This window comes from Quercus suber, unplaced genomic scaffold (assembly GCF_002906115.3).
Source record: "Quercus suber isolate HL8 unplaced genomic scaffold, Cork oak 2.0 scaffold_54, whole genome shotgun sequence".
NCBI classification, from domain to species: domain Eukaryota; kingdom Viridiplantae; phylum Streptophyta; class Magnoliopsida; order Fagales; family Fagaceae; genus Quercus; species Quercus suber.
Window position 1 is genome coordinate 141,315 of NW_027069519.1, and position 13,549 is coordinate 154,863.

At 36.5% G+C, this 13,549-nt stretch overlaps 1 protein-coding gene across 1 annotated transcript; it reads left to right on the forward strand.

Annotated features, from left to right (window-relative positions):
• The first annotated feature begins 1,137 nt into the window (after positions 1-1,137).
• Positions 1,138-2,667, forward strand: LOC112006908 (uncharacterized). Its single transcript, XM_024039224.1, has 6 exons — positions 1,138-1,262; positions 1,530-1,660; positions 1,796-2,038; positions 2,138-2,248; positions 2,345-2,506; positions 2,606-2,667. Exons 1-6 carry the CDS (start codon positions 1,138-1,140, stop codon positions 2,665-2,667), a joined length of 834 nt encoding a protein of 277 aa, XP_023894992.1.
• Positions 2,668-13,549: the final 10,882 nt, after the last annotated feature.

Genomic DNA, 13,549 nt, shown 5'->3' on the forward strand with positions numbered 1-13,549 from the left:
TGCAGGAGATTTGGTCCCAACCATTTGAAGAAAAAAGACAAAGAAAGTACAACTGGGAAAGCTGGGAAAGCTGGAGCAAGAAAAGCCAAAGCGCCTCAGGTCAACCAACGGAAAATATGGAAATGGGAAGCTGGCTGGGAAACTTTCATCCGGTCGCAGCAAAAAGAGAAGAGCTATGAGAAAAAAGGAAACGACATGTCCCTGGAACAACCAGGCGCTGAACCAACTTCAAAGGGCAAAAAAGAAAATTGGTAGTACCCCCAGGAGCCCGCCACTGTGCTATAAAAAGGGGGGAAAGGAAAAAGATAGGAATTCAATTCAGAGGCTTAGATCATTCGTTAGGACACTTAGAGCTATTTCTCTAAAGTCTCAAAAAGATATAGAAGAGACTCTGTTAAACTAAAGGGAAAACAGAGGAACCTGTTCCCGGTATCCCAGAGACAGCCACTACATTACACGCTCGGATTCAACGAATTCAAACTTTGCAAGTCTTTGAAGCTTGAGTGGCTATCAAAGTCTGTAATTTTTGAACTCACTTGAACCTTGCACCATGTTTTTTAGTGAGCTTTGTAATCAGAGTTAAAAGAAAAAAAAAACTAATGGAACATACCTCACCAATTGGAGGATCCCTAACATGTTCTTTGCATTATATTTCATTTATTATGCATTTCTTTTACTGTTAAACGTTATTCAATACAAATACTTTTCTTTTAGTTGTTTGTAATTGTAGGAAGCTTGTTTCTGTGCACAAATCTATTCTTAAATCAGCTTGTTAGCTGCGGAGAATTGATCCCAGTCCACCAAGAACCTCTCACACGGCCCAGGATCCTTGGGTCATAGTGCTAAAAAAAAAAAAAAAAGCACTCTCACAACTATTTGACTAATTTGTAACTTGTGAGTAGTTTTTTAATTTTGTTGAATGTGACTTAGGATTTGTGTGTGGTTGTTAGCTATGTGACTTAGTCAATACATTAACATTAAAGACAATAAAAATATAAAATATTTAAAGAATTGTAAACTTATAAATTAAAGAATTGCAAAAAAATCACTTAATAACAATAATTAATATATTTATTGTATTAGAAAAAAAAATGTCAAATGAACTTATAGTTTATTTTTTGTTCTTTTGCTAGTACTATGGATAAATTTGTAATAAGGAAACCCCGTAGGCTGCAAGATTCATCTTCTACCCAAGATGCAGATCTTACTCAAGATTCATCTTCTACCCAAGATGCAGATTTTACTCAAGATTCATCTTCTAAGTATGGTCGTGTTGATGTAAACAATCTTCCTTCGGATCCTGGACTATGAAAAAAGATTTCATTTTATCATCCTAATGATCGAGATGAAATAAGAAGATATTATTTGCAAAAAAAACCATGTCAACCTTATAAACATGATTTCCCTCAAACAAAAATTGGTGGACTTATGCGTCAATTTAATCCTAAATGGTTTAAAGAGTATGAAAGTTGGTTGGAATATAGTATTGAAAAGGATGCTGCATATTGTTTATATTGTTATCTATTTAGACAAGATGTTGGTATGCAATCTGGAGGGGACAGTTTTGTGACAAAAGGATTCAATAGTTGGAATAAGAAAGAAAAGCTAGACCTACATGTTGGAGGTGTTAATAGTGCCCATAACCAAGCTCTTAAGAATGGTGAAAATCTAATGAAGCAAAATCAACACATTCAAAGTGTTTTTGTTAAGCAGTCAAATCAAGATAAAATTGAATATCAGACTTAATTAAATGCAATAGTTGATTGCATAAGATTCCTTTTGCATCGGGGGTTAGCTTTTCGTGGTCATGATAAATCTGATGATTCAAGTGATAAAGGAAATTTCCTTGAGCTTCTACAATTTTTGGCAGATCATAATGATGTTATTAATGAAGTGTTACAGAACACTCCAAAAAACAGTAAGCTAACCCATCCTGATATTCAAAAAGACATTGTGAATGCAGTTGCATATAAAACTACTGATGCCATCATCGAAGATCTTGGCAGTGGGTTCTTTTCAATTTTAGTTGATGAGTCCCGTGATATCTCAATAAAAGAACAAATGGCTATAGTTTTGCGTTATGTGGACAAAAAGGGAATTGTTACAGAATGATTTCTTGGTCTTGTACATGTAGCAGATACCTCCGCTTTGTCTCTAAAAGCTGCAATTGAATTTTTATTCAGTAAATATGCATTGAGTTTATCAAGACTCCGTGGGCAAGGTTATGATGGGGCCAGTAACATGCAAGGTGAATTCAATGGTCTTAAAACTTTAATTCTGAAGGAGAATAAATCAGCATTTTATGTCCATTGCTTTGCTCATCAACTTTAGTTGACTCTTGTAGCTGTTGCTAACAAGCATACTAATATTGCTGAATTTTTTAGCTTGGTTAGTAAAATAGTAACTATTGTTGGAGCTTCTTGTAAAAGACGAGAATTTTTACGAAATGCACAGCTTGCCAAAATTACAGAAGCATTAAACTTGGGTGAGCTTGAAAGTGGGCAAGGTTTGAACCAAGAGACAAGTCTTAAACGTGCTGGTGATACACGTTAGGTATCACATTATAGGACAATCCTCAACTTGATTTTGATGTTCTCTTCCACAGTTGATGTACTTGAGATGATTGAAAAGGATAGCCTACTCTCTGAGCAAAGAGTTGAAGCTTGATCTATTTTAATGTTAATTCTATCTTTTGAATTTTCCTTTGCTTTACACTTGATGAAAAATATTTTGGGGATCACAAATGAGTTGTCAATAGCATTGCAAAAGAAAAATCAAGATATTGTAAATGCTATGACACTTGTCAGACTGTCTAAGCAACGATTGCAGATGATGAAAGATGATGAATGGGAAGCTCTATTGACTGAAGTATCCACATTTTGTAGCAAGCATGATATTCCTATCTTGAACATGGAAGAAATATTTGTAGTTGGTGTGAGGCCACGACGCAACGCCTCACAAATTACAAATTTACATCACTATCATGTTGATCTATTCTTTGAAGTCATAGATCTGCAACTTCAAGAGCTTAATAATCGTTTTTCAGAGGTGACTATTGAGTTGCTACTTTGTATGGCTTGCTTGAATCCAAGTGATTCGTTTTTGGCTTTTGATATACAAAAATTGACTCGTCTTGCAAAGTTCTATCCATTTGATTTTTCTGAGACAGATGTATTGGCACTTGATAATCAACTTCAGACTTACATTGTTGATATGCGCTCCAATGATGAGTTTTTAGAGCTTAAAGGAATTGGGGACCTTGCTAGAAAGATGGTGGAGACAAAGAAGGATGTTATATATCCATTGGTATATTTACTTGTGAAGTTAGTTTTGACCCTTCCTGTTGCAACTGCAACAGTGGAAAGAAGTTTTTCGGCAATGAAATATATTAAGAATGAATTGTGCAATTGAATGGGGGATCAGTGGTTGAATGATTGTTTGACTGTGTACATTGAAAAAGATATAGCTCGTAGGATTGATAATGAATCTATCATGCAATGGTTTCAAAATATGAAACCTCGTAGAAGACAATTGTAGAATTTCATTTTTTTTTTTTTTGGTGATATTGATATATTCAAGTTTTTTTTTGTTTTAGATTTTATATAATTTATGTTTCTTATTGACCCCCCTGGACAAAAATCCTGGAGCTGCCCTTGATAACATTTTGATTTTTTTTTTTTTTTTTTTTTTAATAATTTTTTATCAGAATGGTAGACAAAATCAAAGATATAACATCTTTGATGAAATTGACATTGAAAAAAAACGATTGGAATGTAGAGTAAGAGTCATGCAAGTATTAGAATTGAGAATATCATTTGTTGATTATTTAAGAGATATACAAGACATGGGAGACATAACAACCACCACCACTGATCTACAAGCAAGTATTTTTTACATGCACTTGATTTGTCTTTCAAATATACATATTGTTAGTTTGGTTGTCTATACTATAGTCGTTTAACTTTATTTTTTATTTTTGGGTTAAATAGTTGAACAATACTAAAATAACAAGAGTTGCAAGATTAAAACGAAGATCAATTATCAATTTACGATAATCAAGATCGGTAGATTCAACCAAGAAAAGGCAAAGAATCATTATTCAAGAATCAACTATTCTTTCAAATAGACCATATAAGCAATGAACATTTGAAGGTACCAATATGGTCATACATTTATTTTACATGATGAATTGGTAGCAAATTACAAACTCATCTGCTTGAATGTGTACATTTATCTGATAATAAATTTGTTTTCAGTTCAATAATTAATATTTTTTGGCATAAACTTTAATTTTTCTTAAAATAGTTGAACAACATTGAAATAGCAAGAGGGGCAAGATTAAGGCAAAAATCCATTATGAATGAATGATGCAAAGAGCTAAAAATTCAATCTCCAAAAGGCAAAAAAATACCATTCAAGAATCAAATATTTGTCCAAGAGATCATTCATCCTAAAAAGAAAATAGTTTCCTTTAAAAATCTGTTATGCTGTGACAATAAAAAAAGAGTCAAGGATGTTTAGCCATGGCCAATTGTACGTTGCTTTGTCTTGAGTAACAAGCCCTGAAGAACTGAAGATTTCAATAAATAACAATGACAAACAAGAACAATGATACACTAAAAATATAGTTTACAAAGAGGAATTTAACAATCTCCCAAAGGTAAAAACAACTTCTAACATTTTCTTTTCATTAATATTATTGTTATCAAACATGCAAATTTCTTACAAAAACTTAGTACTTATATTGTAGATCCAATAGATACAAAATTCTAATGTAAAAAATTTGATACATGTAACTACAAGTCTCATTATAGCACAATTGGTGTGTTAGAAGAATTTTCATTGAGGAGTTATCATTTTATATTTGATTGTTGTTACACCAATACAATTTATTCCTTTTATTATTATATTATATAAATTTATGTTAGGACATATGTGTTTCACTTGTTAGGAACATATGTCACTATTTTATGTAATTGGCTAATCCTTTGACAAAACGCACTTTACTTGTATTTGGATAGATCTAGGATGTGTTTAATACTTCAAAAACCTTGTTTTAAGTTCAAGTGTTAAAGCCATGCAAGTTTGTCTAAGAATCAAGTGAGAAAGTGCTGAATTTTAAAACTCAATAGCTGCTCGACACCTCCTCGACACCTGGCTATCTGTCGAGCTCTTTAGCTGATTCTTATCACAATCTCGATAGCTTCTCGACAGCTGGTCGATCGATCGAGAAAGCTTCTGTCCCCCCGACACCTGCTCGACACCTCCTATCTATCAAGGTTATGGGAATTCAGATTTCTGATTTTCAGCCCATGTTGACATGTATGTGTAGGGTTTCTTTTCTCACAATCCTATACCTATATAAGGCTTATTTTAGAGGCCATCACATAAGTTAATACAAGGAGAACATGTGCAAAAGGTGACCGATGCCTTATTCTCTTTGAAAGAAGCTACTGTGTCTTTGCGCCTTAGGGTTTTGTAACCAAGTGATTCTTGATCTTCATTATTGATCAAGAATTATTGTGAAACTAGTTTTTTACTGTGAAACTAGTTTGTTTCATTGGTTTTCCTGGGTCATCATATCTTGTCTTATTTATTTTTCCGCTACATGATTTTGACATGATATTGATGTTTGTTTGTTTTAACAAGTTTTATTCATAATAAATCTAAAAAACAACTTGGGTTTAAAACTTGTTAATTCTTTCAACCGGGGTCTAAATTTCCCAACAATTTATAATAAAACCGTGCAACGCACGAGCCTTAAACTAGTATATATATATATATATATAAAGAAGCATTAACAAATAACAACACATAGAAGAAAATTGTTTAGTTTAGTTTTTTTTATTTTTAAATAAAATTTTGAATAGATTTGAGCTTTAAAAGAATATTAAGACAAGGGTCTATTTGGAATCCACTTATTTTGTTGAAACTGAAATTTTTTTACTAAAAATACTGTAGATAAAGATAAAAGTTATATGAAATAGTATAATGAGACTTATGAATAGAATCAAAAAATTCAGTGGGACCCATAAATAATAACAAAAATAAGTTAAATAGTAAAATAAGCTGACTTTTTAAGCGGGAGTTAAATGTAAACTTTGGTTACTGCTTCTTTTTTTTTTTTCTTTTTTTTTTTAAATTTTTATTTTTAAAAAGAACATATTAGAAAGAGACTTGGGCCCTTTGCCCCTGTGCCTTCGTTAAACGGCAAAAGCCTCATCTACGTTTTGGCATTATATATAAATAAATACATGAAAAATAGGAACATTGTCATTGTCATTATAAAAACGTTGAACAAAGTACAAATATAAAACAGTGAAAATGTCCAAAATTTTCTAAGTATGGTCCCCTCATATAACCTTCTGTCTTTCACTTTGATCTTATTGCATTTGTGAGCTATTATTTCATCCGTACACATGTGATGTGATTGTCATTCTATAAATATAAATACTTGTAAGGTGTAAAGAGTAAGGTGCAAAGAGTAAGGGCATCTTGAAGTCTCATCCCCCAATAGTATATACAAGTAAAACAAAAATTGAAGATTACACTTTCACCACCAACCCCTAGACTAATTCAAAATTTCAAAGCCGCCACAAGGCCCACAACTGTCTTCTTGGCACTCGCAGGCTTGAGTCAGTGACATATACATAAGGTTCTTCAATTAACATAGAAAAAATTTCATATATATATATATATATATATAAACATAGAAAAAATTTAGACCCTTCTTTTATGCAACCTTGCCACAACTCTGAGTTAACAAGTCGCGGAGAAAAAAAATGGTGAATTTATGCAACCAAAAAAAAAAAATTTAATAACAAAAACAAATTCACAATTTTTACTATAATTCTTCCTTGCGATTAATTAAAAATAGTAAAAAAAAAAAAAAAAAAGGTCGGTTAATGTAAAAGTGAGAGACAATTAATCACAATATGTCACGTAAGAAAGTTTTGGATTTACTTGTCACAAGAGCAATGCTATATCCACAACATTTTTACAACATTTTCATAACAAACCCAAATGACGGGTTATTACTGGTTGTTATTGTTGGAAACAAAAAGTAATCTCAGTAGTAGGTTTAAATTTGAATGAGTAACAACTAATTATCTATGATTTGTTGTGAAAATATTATGAAAATCTTGTGTACATACCACTTCACTAGTGACAAACAACCAGCATAGTATGCTTTATTGTGAAAAATTTTGGGTCCTAAAATTACTCAAATCCATATATTTTACCACAAGAGGTGCTACGTCTACAACATTTTCACAACAAATCATAGGTGGTTAGTTGTTATAGGTTCAAATTTGAACCTAACCGATAGGTAATTCCGTGATTTTAATAAAGTCGTCCATATTAGGCTAAAGCCGGTCCTAGTGAACTCGTCAGCCTCACTTGCACGTTCATAACCCAACAGCAATAGGATAAAGGCGACGGTTCCATTTCAAAGCTAACGACTGCACCTTGAGGTCAACCAACATTTGAATGAGATGACTAGAATATGTAGACGTGGTAAGAGGTTGACAGAAGGAGGCTGAAGAGGATAAGTGAACCCTTGACGAGGCTTACGTGGCCTCCCTTGGCCTCCACGCATAAGCATATAAGGAAATCTCTTGCGCCCCATGTTTAACTCTAATCAAGAGAGTCTTATAAGGAAAGCATCTCGTAAGATACACAAATTAAAGAACATCTCTCCCACAAGGAAAGATCTTCTAAGCCAAGGAACAAATGTCAACCCCATGCTACTATAAAAACCCCAAGACCCTCACAAACCAAAGTATGCATAATTGATCCCAACTCTAGCACTCTAAAGTTGTGAGAAGTTTTCTAACTTAACATTTGGAGGGTTTTTGGCCGGTACCACACTAGTACTCTCCTAGGGTTTTCTTTGTTTTTGTTTCACAAGTGTTGTCTCAAGCATGTGAGCACTGTGTGATTTACTGATGATTCTTAGCATCATCAGTTGGTGTTGTCTATGGGAAAACGAGTGATTAGCATATCACTTCTCCTAAGACAAAGAGTTGCATCGTCTAACGATTAATGGCTACCATCAACCAAGAGATCGAAAACCCGCCCAACACCTTGGAGAGTTGTTGGAGCAAAAGTTGGGCTAGTGGAATGAATAGTATTTGAACCATCGAAATGACGAATAGGGCAACAGCAAACGCAACAATGGCTGTCCCCCGATGGACAATCACTAAGAAAAGGACGACTAAGATGAAAGCATTTGAGTGGACCGACGAATACCAAAGAGCATTTAAGGAACTGAAGGCATACCTCGCATCTCCACCACTCCTCAATCCATCCAAACCCAATGAAGTGCTTTCCCTCTACTTGATCGTATCCCTCACGGTTGTTAGTTCAGCTCTCATCCAAAAGGAAGATCGCGTGCAATCACCCTTATGCTACACCAGTCGAGCGCTTAGGGGAGTAGAAGAAGGATATCCCTCTATGGAGAAGTTAGCCTCAGCTCAAGTATTAGCTGACTTCATCACAAAATTTATGACAAACAAGGCAGAAGGTAGGGAGGTAGCAGCCCCATGGAAGGTTTGAACGGAAGGATCATCCAACAGACATGCTAGAGGGATCGGGATAGTCCTACAATCTTTTGAAGAGGACATCATAGAGTGCACCATCCGACTCTAATTCCCAACGGCCAATAATGAAGCTAAGTATGAAGCTATACTAACGGGACTATCAATGAAGACTACAAAACCAAAGGAGAGCAAATGAAGTACCTTAGCGTTGTTAAAAGACAAACATATCCAAATTTTGTAGTAGAATTTGTAAAAGTACCAAGGGAAGAAAAGAACATGTTGATCGATTGGCCAAGGTTGCATCTACTGAACACAAGGCTATTGGTCGACACTAAGGAACTAGAAATACAAGTGATACCAGCAGGTATTGGTTGCACGATTCCAATCACCTTCTACCTTAAGAATGGGATGCTTCTAGAGGACTACAACGGATCCCGAAGGTTGAAAGTTTGAGCATCACGCGTCCCAGGGGCAGTGTACCAATGGCCTACCGTGTAAAAAGATGCCCAATCCTACGTAAAAGCATACAACAAATGCCAACACTTCTGCATGACCACATGGCTAAACACTACAAAAGGAAGCCAACAGGCACCTAATCCTCATCCCAATGGGATAGATCGACAACCAAAGGTGTTGATGATCAAGGATGCCAACGGCACCTGATTCTCATCCAAAATTAAGTCCTACCTACGGGTGGGGTGGATGTACGAACAAAGTCACCACCAAGTGCCTTGGTTAAAATTCTAAGTCTTCCGACCTACAAGTGGAAGAACGAACCAAGTCACCCACAAGTGCCTTGGTTAGAATTTTAATTTTTCCTACCTACAGGTGGGATGGATAGACGAACCAAGTCACTCACAAGTGCTTTGGTTAGAATTCTAAGTTTTTCGATCTACGGGTGGAAGGATGAACCAAGTCACCTACAAGTGCCTTGGTCAGAATTCTAAGTCTTCCTACCTACGGGTGGACGGACGAATCAAGTCACCCACAAGTACCTTAATACAAAATTTAAGTCCTACCTACTGGTGGAAGGACAAACCAAGCCACTCACGAGTGCCTTGGATAAAATTCCAAGTCTTCCTACCTACGGGTGGACAGACGAATCAAGTCAGCCACAAGTGCCTTGGTACAAAATTTAATTCCTACCTATGGGTGGAAGGATGAACCAAGCCACTTACAAATGCCTTGGACAAAATCTCCTGCCTACGGGTGGACGGACGAATCAAGTCACTCACGAGTGCCTTGGACAAAATTTTAAGTCTTCCTACCTATAGGTGGACAAACGAACCAAGTCACCCACAAGTGCCTTGGTTAAAATTCTAAGTTTTTCGACCTACGGGTGGAAGGACGAACCAAGTCACCCAAAAGTGCCTTGGTCAAAATTCTAAGTCTTTCGACCTAAGGGTGAAAGGACGAACCAAGTCACCCAGAAGTGCCTCGATCAAAATTCTAAGTCTTCCTACTAACGGGTGGACAGACGAATCAAGTCACCCATAAATGCCTTGGTAGAAAATTTAAGTCCTACCTATGGGTGGAAGGACAAACCAAGCCACTCACAAATGCCTTGGACAAAATCCTAAGCCTTCCTACCTATGGGTGGACGGACGAACCAAGTCACTCACGAGTGCCTTAGACAAAATTTTAAGTCTTCCTACCTATGGGTGGACGAACGAACCAAGTCACCCACAAGTGCCTTGTCAAATTCTAATTCTTCCTGCCTACGAGTGAATGGACGAACTAAGTCACCCATAAGTGCCTTAGTCAAAATTCTAACCTACACGTGGAAGGACGAACCAAGTCACCTAGAAGTGCCTCGATCAAAATTCTAAGTCTTCCTACCTACGAGTGGACAGGCGAACCAAGTCACTTATAAGTGCCTTGGTAAAAAGTTTTAAGTCCTACCTACAGGTTGAAGGATGAACCAAGCCACTCATGAGTGCCTTGGTCAAAATTCTAAGTCTTCTTACCTACGAGTGGAAGGACGAACCAAGCCACTCATAAGTGCCTTGGTAAAAAATTTTAAGTCTTACCTACGGGTGGATAGATGAACCAAGTTACCTATGAGTGCCTTGGTAAAAATATAAGTCTTCTACCTATGGAAGGATGAATGAACCAAGTCACTCATGAGTGCCTTGGTAAAATTTTTTTTTAAGTCCTCCTACCCACGAGTGAATGGACGAACCAAGCCACCTACAAGTGTTTTGGTAAAAAAGCTAATTCTTTCTACCTATGGGAGGATAGACGAACCAAGCCACTAATGAGTGCCTTGGTAAAAATGTAAGTCTTTTACATTCGGGTGGACGGATGAACCAAGCCACCCACGAGTGCCTTGGTCAAAAATCAAAATCTTCCTACCTACGGGTGGACAAATGAACTAAGCTACCAATGAGTGTCTTGGTCAAAAGTCTAAGTCTTCTTATCTACGGGAGGAAGGACGAACTAAGCCACTCTTGAGTGCCTTGGTCAAAAATCTAAATCCTTCTACTTAAGGGGTGGACGGACGAAACAAGCCACCTACGAGTACCTTGGTCAATAGTCCAAATCTTCCTACCTACTGGAGGACAGACAAACCAAGCCCTTCACAAGTGGCTTGGTAAAAAAATTCTTACCTACGGATGGACGGACGAACCAATCCACTAACAAGTACCTTGGTAAAAGATCCAAATCTTCCTACCTACAGGGCAATGAATGTTCCAAGTGACGAACGATCCAAGTGATCCTCCAAAGATGATTGACTCAAATAGAAATCATCCAACCAAGTCACCAAAGTGACAAACAACCCTCCAAAACTTTACCAAGTCCATGGAATGGGCGGATACAAACTATTATCCAAAAATTTACTAAATCCATAGAATGGATGGATACAAACTAGTATCCAATATTTACTAAGCCCATAGAACGGACGGATACAAACTAGTATAAAAAATTTATAAAATCCACAAAGTGGATGGATGCCAACTCATGCTATAAGTCCACAAGAAGGACGGATATATGAACTAAGTCCACAAAATAAATAGATGTGTCAAAAGGCATCCAAGTTTGTCCACAGGATGGACAGATACATTGACTAAGTCCACATGGTGGACGGATGAAAGTGATATAATAAAGTACATCTAATCCACTAGTGGACAGATACACCTGAAAAAGGTGTGAGACCTCCTTGAATGTATCCCTACTTGAATGAAGTACATATAATGAAAAATTGGTATATTAGCTTTCCAACAATTTTACAAGCTTGTGAAAGCATTATCCAGATGCTTAGGGGGCAATATGGCCATTACGTAGGCTATCATAGTGAAACAGTTTTTCATTATCTTGAAAGAGCAAAGGTAAACTCTTGAACGTGCAAGTTCGATGCCTTCAATAAAGCTTAAGGTGTGACTGTGTGTGTGTGTGTGTGGATGTTTATCTAGTTTAGCAAGAGTCCGCAAGAAGGACGGGTGAGGGATACTTGAATGTATCTACTAAATACTGGGTTCACGAGGCGGACAGATACACCCGAAAAATGTATCCACATTAACATCGTTGCTTGTTACCGTTACACATGCCATCTGGCTAGTTTGGCTTTATAGAAACTATGCATGCTTGATGCACTTTAAATGTAGTTAGTGAGTATCAAAAAAGTAACGAATGGTGCACACATTGTGCATCATTATGACATGGACGGAAAGTCTTGATTTTGTCGCGATAATTTCAGTTTATCGTACCAAGAGAAGTTTTTTTGTGGTTTGTCACTTGTGCACGTGTTTGGCTACTTTCCGGTTTCCACCGAATTCTCCAATCTCTAATCTATGGTGCCCTTTTCACGCTCAGTGATATGTTGTTGGCCATTTTCAACTCAAGTTTTGATTTGGACCACTAGGTCATCAAAATATAAAATCATTAATTTTTGGCTATGTGTTTTAATAGTTGTTGTATTATGCGAAGAGCCTTGGTCCTCCTAACATTTGAAAACAAAACATTCAACCTTTTAGGATTGAAAGCTTATCTAAAAGTGATGGGTTAACGATTCCCAAAAAAAGAAAAGAAAAAAAAAAAGAAAAAAAAGAAATGATGAACAAAGCTAAAAAAAAAAAAGGACGGATTAAATCAGTTACAAATTTTTCGTGAAATAAAAGAAAGAGGTCAAACACAAATATATAACATACAATGGCTACAATAATCTGTCACCCCATGAGTCCATTCAAGGTGAAATTGACGAATCCATGTGCTGAGGGGGCAGTTGATAACAGTAGACCTAAAAGCTAATGACATAACAAGACTGATGAATGCATTTTCGTGGGTAGACAGATCTGGAGGAAGTGAACCTTAGGCGGACAAACCCAATAAAGGGAGACGCACGATGCTCACGTGGCTCTCGTGTGGCTGGAAGTGCTCATCAAGAATTCTGATATGAAAAAGCCTTGCACTCTACACCCAACCATAATTGAGGGTCATTTACAAGGAAGACCATTCCGAAAAATCCAGAAATTTGATGGAGAGTTCTTCCCATAAGGAAATGCCTTCCTCCTCACAAAATTAAAGTCAAATCTACACCACTATATAACCCCCGAAACCCTCTCTCACAAAGGTACGCACAATTTCTCTAAAGCTCATATTCTCTAGCATTGTTGAAGCTCTCTTTTAACTTAACTTTCAGAGAGTTTTTGGCCAGTACCCCACCAGTGTTATTTGATTGGTTCTTCTCTTTTGTTCTTCAGGTGCACCCATTAACACGTGTGGACGATCAACTTACTGATAATTTTTTGTGCATCATCATTAACACTAAAATTACTTTTTTAACCCAACAATAACAACCGGTAACAATATAACACTTAGAATTTATTACAAAAATATTGTGAAGATATCACTTCTCCAAAATTATAACCTTACAACACTCATTGTGGTAAGTGTGCGTGACAGAGAAAAAGCGGTCACGTCCATGGAAGGAATATTCATGACATACCCCCGTTCTCAAATGTCATAAAACCCCACTCTCCTCGTTCAGGGCTTAACAGCTAGCAATCTCT